Genomic DNA, 7,990 nt, shown 5'->3' on the forward strand with positions numbered 1-7,990 from the left:
GTGGGGCTAGCTCAGGAAAAAGATTCTCAGGGAAGGAGTGAGATAGAGTAATGGGAGTAAATGTAATTAATCATAGTGCTTTGTATCCAAGTATGATATTGTAAAAGTTTTAATTAGTTAAACAAATTTAAAATGTTATATATAACTGTGTTACTTCCTCCATCCCTTAAGCCTACTTTACACCATGCAATAAATTCTAAAATTTAAAAAAAGGTTATGTCCATAATTGTTTTCTGTGGAAAGAGAATTTTATTTAGGAGGTAGCATGCTTCGTTGCCTCTCCTTCAGGTTATAGAGATTAAACTATAAACAATCCACACAACGGCGACACACAGAACCAGCATTTTGGCTAAAGATGTGCGCTCTGGAGTTGAGGATGGGTGGAGAGCTCAGTCTTGCGTCATCTCACATGCCAAAGACTCCTGGAAAAACAAGGAAACAAGGAAGGCATGAATCAGCTCCTGAAGAGACCCTTTGAGGCCTAGGCTGGGTGGCTGAATCAATAAAGATTTTCTTAGAAGCTACTTCATTCTGCAAGTCAGGCTCTTGGTCTAAACTCCTCCACTTAAAAAGTATGACTTAAAAACACGACTTAAGAGGCACTTTCAGAGATATCTCTGCTCAGCAGAAAAAACAAGAATAGTAAACACTTGAAGATTTAAAGCATATTCATAAAGCTTGTCATATATGACAATTCACTGAAACATCCAAACCCTTGTTTTTTAAAGAAAGAAATCTCTGAATAAATGGAAGTAACTCGCTTCTTCCAGTACCTTAGAACCCAGCACAGAGTTCTCAAGAACTAAGACAACTGCTGATGAATGAGCCCTCTCCAGCCTAGATCTTGGACCACTGGGGACTTCACTCTCTAGAATGGACACGAGGCAACTACATTCACTTTGCCTACTCAAAGTTTAAAGCAGGGGCGGGGGGACTTACTAGAATGAGGTAGCACTGGCCATCTCACTCTTAACCTCAAGTTGCTGCTGTGGCCTGCAGCATGTTGTTAACATCTAATCACCAGCCAGCCTTCATTTATCTGTGGGAGAAAATAATAACAACTTGACATAATAAGAAGCTTATACACTTTACTTGTGTGTCTGGTCAGCAGTGGGAAGGTGCTGGACATCAGACCCAAGGTCCTCTGAGTGTATGCTAGGTGAGCGCTCTGCCATGAGCTATATTGTCAATTTAACTTTTATATCTTAATCCGAGATTCCTAATGTATCAAAGACACTAATTTCTAAGGGTAGAATCTTGAGTTTAGGTTAGAAATAACACAAAACTAGACATTTCTGCTCTGACTGCCTCCTGCAGCTAAATTTCTTGCTCACAGTAAAGCAGCAACTACTGATGTCATAGACTGGTCCCCAACAGACACAGACACACCCCAGGGAAGATGCTGCATCCACAGCTTCCAGACTGAGCAGCTCCATTTGACAGGCAGCAACCAGCTACTAAGCAAAGCACTGACTAGCACCAATCCTGGGACAACTAGACCCGTGTAAGCATGTAGCAGAACAAGCCAGCCCAAAATTCTCTCATCATGCTCTCTTCAAATGCCTAGAAGACCTGCTAAATATTTACAAAGCTAATACACTGTAGCTACTACACCATTGCTAATTTTAGCTTGCAATTACCAGCAAAAGACAAACTGTAAGCCCCTTGGAATCCTTTAGTCAGTATTAGGGAACTCAATGGCCAGCCTTCACACTTATCCTGGGCACGCCTAGCAGTGTCATAGCTCTGATTGCAGAACCATCAGGTAACCAGAGTAGAACAGGTACTCTAAAAGGCACAGATTCGGAACAGGATGTCCCAGAAACCACAACAGAAGTAAAGGACGGACTATCCTGGAAGGAGGAAGGGAGGGAGCAAAATAGGGAATTTGGTTGAATTTCTCTCTCCTCTCTCTCCTCTCTCTCCTCTCTCTCTCTCCTCTCTCTCTCTTTCTCTCTCTCTCTCTCTCTCTCTCTCTCTCTCTCCTATCTCTCTCTTTCTCTCTCCTATCTCTCTCTCTCTCTCTCTCCCTCTCGCTCTTTCCCTCCCTCCCCCTTCCTTCCTCCCTTCCTCCCTTGTGCACGTGTCCCTATGTGTGTGAGAGCATGTGTGCGTGTGTGCGTGTGTCTGTGTGTGTGTTTCAAAACTGAACAGCACCTTGTTAGGTGAAGGACAAGTGACTAAACATCAAAGCTTCTCAAATATGAAAGAACTTGTTCAGATTTTGGATGAGCTCATCCACCATAAATGTTGCTTTTTTCTTTTTCTTTTTCTCAAAAGCAAAGGGGAGAGTAGCATTCTGGACATACTCTCTATCCACAGAGTTTAGGAAGGATTGAATTACAATACATGAATTTACATGAGGAATCATTTTTTATCAAACATGAATGCTTAAGATGAAAGATTAAGACATTGTGCACCCAAGAAAGCTAAGCTTCTTTAAAATAATCCTGTTAGAATGTGAATTTTTAGGATCTGATAAATTTATGAATGTCAGGAGACACTGGCCTGTCACCTGTATCTTCTGCTGCGTGCCAATCTATTCAAAAGAAGGAACTATGGTTTCTCAACCATGTCTGATTTACATTTCATCTCCTCTCTCATGCTAAGACCAGCAGCAAGAGCAGAAAAATCTGACACCCTGAATACATTCCAAGGGTCTGTGTTAGTTCTTCAGGAGAAAATGCTCCATGAACCCTAACTAGACCAGGAAACGGATCAAGCCTGGGAGCCTAAGCCAACAAGTCAGGATCAGAAGCCTGAACCCAGAGAAGGAATTGGGGGTCGGGGGAGAGCCTGGTGGCGCAGGGGCAGGGCTTCAGAATGGTTGTCCAGGATACCTGGAGGCGGAGCTACGTGGACCGTTGAAGCCTAGCCGTTGGCGTGCTGTGGTAACATCCATTGATCTTAGAAACCTAGTGTGGCTGATGGCATGCTTTGGACTCTATTGTGGGAAGACCCTATTGTTTAAAAATAGCTCAACTGAAGTATATGGAGAGTGTGGAGCGTGCCCAAGAGGACAGAGGACAAATGAACAGAAATACTGTCAGCCTTGCTTGGAGCCCCCGGAACTGTATGACTGGCTTTACCTTGGCTTCATGGCGATGCTTCCTCTCGTTTCCCATTGGGTCTGCATTGAATGGGACGCAAAGAATAGTAATTCCAGAGGTGTGTTTTTCCAGCAAGTCTCTGCGTTACTAGAATGCAGCATGGCAGCTATAGTCACATTACTTGTGAGTGATCCTGTCGGCACCCTTGCCATCCACTCATGCCGGGTGCTGATGCTCTCAGATTGGTACACGATGCTCTACAATCCAAGTCCAGATTACATCACCACCGTGCACTGCACTCAGGAAGCCGTGTACCCACTATACACCATCGTGTTTGTTTATTACGCTTTCTGCTTAGTATTGATGCTGCTGCTTCGACCATTACTGGTGAAGAAGATTCAGTGGCATTTATACATGCCAAACCAGCTGGAAAGCATTTACACCGCCCTCTACTTCTTCCCGGTTTTGACCGTGCTGCAAGCAGTTGCAGGAGGCCTCTTATATTATGCCTTCCCATACATTGTATTGGTGGCATCTTTGGCTAATCTGCCTGTATACCTGGTTTTTGCCAAAATAGAGAGCTACAATGATCTCATAAAAAAGGACAGACTTTTCACCCTCTTCAGCCACTGGTTTCTTCACGCCTATGGCTTAATCGCTCTCTCCAGAGGGCAGCAACTTGAGCAAGATCTGCTCCTTTTAACTTTGGTGCCTATTCCCACTCTTTTTTACTTTTTCACTACCAAATTTACCAAACCATCACGGATCATCTCCGAAGGAACCAAAGGACACTGAATATAAAATAGGAAGAAACGACGCTTAAAAATGTTTCTAACTTTAAAAAGTAAAGAAAAAAATTTAAATGCATTAGTATCATTCTGTTACAGATGGGAACAGTATACCTTTTTAATGATTTGTTATCTTTTTTATTTAATGTGTATGTGTATATCTGCATCAGTTATGATACATGGGTGAAAATGTCTGTGGAAGCCAGAAGGGGGCACCAGATCCCCAGGAGCTAGAGTTTCAAGAAGTGAGCCAACGATAGGAGTATTGGGAACTAAACTCTCACTCTCTGGAAGAGTAGCAAAAACTCTTAACGGATGAGTCATCTCTCCAGGCCCAAAGGAACAGCACATCTTCATGCTTGTTTTCCTTCTGTTGCTCATTTTATGTTGTTTGACTAGTATCTTACGGTTACACTTAAAAGTGTGTGTGTATGTATGTATGTATGTATGTATGTATCTACTACACTCGAATCCTACTAAGAAGTTTGAGCTATTCTTTGGTACATAGTGGTGATTCTGTGTTTCTACTAATGGAAGTATCATATCTTCTTATGAAAATCCTTAACAGTTAAAACAGAGAAGTCATAGCACTGGATAATTATTTATGCTTGTTCTGTCTCAGTTGTCTTGTAATGTCTTTAAGGCATTACAGTGGCAAACATACTTATGGGATGTGACAGAAAACATAGAAATAAATTATGGGGATTTTGCTGAGGTTTTATATTTGTTTTTACAACACATTGATGATACAGAAATAGAGCATCATCATACACCATGCTTTCTGTTTAGAGATAGGTTGTTTGAAGATGTGTTCAGATTATTGTCTCTGCAATGAAGAAACAATATCAATAAGCCCAGGCTGTCACCTTCTGAACCACGGTTCACTGTGACTCACTCCTGCTGTCTGATTCTAACAGTGTGCTGAGAAGGCCTTTATCAACATAGACAAGCATTCTCTTTGTGGGGAAGTCATGTATAAAACAAATTGTCCCCTAAAAGTGAATGGTACTGATGGATTCTTAAACAGCAACTTGGAAGAATGGCAAGGGAGAGGTAAGCTCGGGTTGTGGGAAAAGGCACTGAGAAAAGCCTCACCAGAGCTTCCCAAACTTGGTCTGGCGAATGGCCTAAAGGAAGTTCTCAAACTATAGGATCCTTTGGATAGTCTGTCAACTTGACATAACCCATAATTACCTAGAAAGATAATCTCAGTGAGGGATTGTCTAGATCAGGTTGGCCTGGGAGTGGGTCTAGAGGGCTTGTCTTGATTGCATTAGTTGATGTGGAAAAAGGCAGCCTGAAAGTGGGTGCCACTGTCCCTGTTCCAGGATCCTGGACTGTGTAAGTGGAGAGATAGGGCTGAGCACAAGAAAGCCTGTAAGCATTGATTCACGGCTTTCTGTTCTTGACTCTGTATGTGATATGGCTAGTTGCTTCAAGGCTTTGCTGCTTTGATATCCTCAAAATTAGGGACTGTAATCCAGAATTTTAAGTCAAGTAACTGCTTCTTTGTCAGTCTTCCTCTTCCTCCTCCTCCTTTTCTTCTTCTGCTTTCTCCCCTCCTCTCTTCTCCTCTTCCTCCTGCTTACTTCTTCCTCTTCTCTTCCTCTTCCTGCCCTTTCTCTTTTCTCTTTATTCATCTCTCATATATATTTTTTAAATTTTTATTGGATATTTTATTTATTTACAATATGGATATCATCCCCTTTCCCCATTTCCCCTCCCTAGAACCCATCTCATCCCCCCTCCTCCTTTATTCTTTTATACCATTTTAATTACATGTGTGTATTAAGGTCAGTTCTAGGTTGTCTCTCATATATCTTAACTACAGTTTCCCCTCCCTCCTCTCCTCCCAGACCCTACCACCTCCCCTTTTCCCCAGATCCACTTCTCCATTTTCCTTCAGAAAAGAGCAGGTCTTCCTGGAATATCAACCAAATATGGCATAAGTTACAATAACACTAGCTAGGCACATATCCTTATATCAACCAATCCAGTAGGAGGAAAAGGTTCCCAAAAGTAGGCCAAAGAGTCAAGTTTCCACTTTTAGGAGTCCCACAAAAACATCAAGCTATACAATCATATATGCAGAGGACCTAGGTCAGACCTATACAGGTTCCCTGATTGTCAGTTTAGTAATCAGAGTAGCTTCTTACAGCAACAGAAAAATGAAACAGTCCTGAGTTTCCACCCCTAGGAGATTGACTCATCAGCTCTGGAGCAGGTATGAAGAGTCTACTTTTACTTACTCTGTGGATTATGACCTCGTGGCTCAGGAGTGACCACAGGTTAGTCCTGGAAGGGTACCAGTAGGGGCAAGGCCTATGCACCTGTTAGGTAGATCCTGGGCAATGAACACTCATGATGACTAGTTTCCTCCTGTCCCATCCCTGGCAGGAGGGCAAAAGTTTAAACAGAAAATAACAAACACCTTTGGGATCAAAGTGCAAGATGAAGCCTGTTCCCAGAACTGCTCAGCGAAGTGGAGAGTTTGTCAGAGCACAGGCCATGGGAAAGCATTACCCTTCTTCCATGCATGTGCCTCATTGCCTGGGTAATGAAGTCCAACAGAAGTTACTATTTCATCAATCTCGCTACGAAAATAAGTGATTCATCCTCCTGGGAGAAGTATTAAATGAAGTTACAGCAAGAGGCAAAAGCATCACTCCAGTATCACCTTCATCCTCTAGGTGGGAAAGTGGATGTCTCCTTCCAGTGAAACATGAAGATAATAAAAAAAACCGGATCATCTTTATCAAAGACTGTCTCATGAGCACATCAGAATCTCATAGGTGCTGCTAGAGGCAAAAGTTCATCAGCAAACTGCTTCATTATGTGATAAGGGCTGCAGATTGACTATGGTGACTTCAGAAATAAAAGGGACCTCAGATGAACCTTGTCTTGCTGAGTAAAGTAACCATAACTGTAAAAGAAGCTGAAGAAAAACAGTTCCAAGAAGAACAACTCAAGGATGCAAGTTCTTTGTAATGGTCAGCCTGACCTCGCTATTTTTGCTAATATATTTTGGCATTTTTAACTATCTACTTAACTTGTAGCTGCAAGAAGTTAACCTTGGGAACTTTCCAGCTAGTATGTAGTTTTCTTGCTTAAAAAAAGAGACCTGAGACTGCACTTGGGTCCCAGATACCCATATGCCCACCAGCCGGCTGAAAGACTTTTAATTGGCTCACAGACTGTCTCAGTGGTCTTTGGTGGGAGCTCCACAACACTTGATTGTGTTCAATATAGGATAGCCATTTATATGCCCTGACAGTTAACATTGATTGTCCACCTGATGGGCTTTAGTGTTACCACTGAAATGAACCACTAGGCATATTGTGAATGTGTTTCTAGAGTAGGTAAACTTGGGTGGGAAGACCAACCCACATGTGGCTGGGGCCATTGTATGGGATAGGGTCCTGGAGCAGATAAAAAGACAAAGCTGAACAACAGTGCTCATGACTCTCTGATTCCTGCCTGTAGGCACAAGGTGACCAGCCAGCTCACATCCCTGTGTCACGCCTTTTCTTGTCAGGTCATGATGGTTGGTATCCTCTTGAACCCCAAACTGAAATACACCCTTTCTCCCCGAAGCTTCTCAACAAGTATCTCATCACTGCAATGCAAAGGTAGCTAATACATATGCTAAACACAGAACAAACAGAAACAATGACATTGGACAAGGTATCAGGCACCTTTTTCCCAGGATTTGTAGAAATTGCTCACTGCCTTTACCCCAAGAGCCCTTTGTTTTTTTCTCCAACCCTTTGGATGAGCACAGAAATTCTAAGTGCTGCCACAAAGCATCTGGCCTATCCCACTCTTTCTTGTGCTTCCCCATGTTTTAAAAGTATTTTATGAATCAGCTGCACACATTTGAAGTAAAGACAAAGGAAATATAATGCAACCTGAATACCAACCCCATTAGATGCACCAAGGGAGTCCCAGCAGTCTGTCAACGTATGTGGAGATGGGGGCCTGGGCAGAACTGAAAAGGTCACCATGAGCAAAACTGAGGACTGAGGAAAGCCTCAAATTCAGAAGTCATTTTGAAGACATGCAAGGATCTCAACCATTTGTTCTCCCAGTCCTAATAATTTCTCACTTGATGACTTCTTATTTAGTTTGTGTAAGTTGGTTCATAGACCAGCA

At 42.5% G+C, this 7,990-nt stretch overlaps 1 protein-coding gene across 1 annotated transcript; it reads left to right on the forward strand.

Annotated features, from left to right (window-relative positions):
• The first annotated feature begins 2,833 nt into the window (after positions 1-2,833).
• On the forward strand, positions 2,834-3,913 carry LOC114616972 (JNK1/MAPK8-associated membrane protein-like). The gene has a single exon (XM_028762497.1). It carries the CDS (start codon positions 2,928-2,930, stop codon positions 3,843-3,845), a length of 918 nt encoding a protein of 305 aa, XP_028618330.1. The 5' UTR covers positions 2,834-2,927; the 3' UTR covers positions 3,846-3,913.
• Positions 3,914-7,990: the final 4,077 nt, after the last annotated feature.

Source organism: Grammomys surdaster, unplaced genomic scaffold (assembly GCF_004785775.1).
Source record: "Grammomys surdaster isolate TR1022 unplaced genomic scaffold, NIH_TR_1.0 133, whole genome shotgun sequence".
Classification (NCBI taxonomy): Eukaryota; Metazoa; Chordata; class Mammalia; order Rodentia; family Muridae; genus Grammomys; species Grammomys surdaster.

What these genes read in the sequence shown, in the direction of transcription:
- LOC114616972 (XM_028762497.1), top strand. Translation starts at nt 2,928, where the DNA reads ATGGCATGCTTTGGACTCTATTGTGGGAAGACCCTATTGTTTAAAAAT.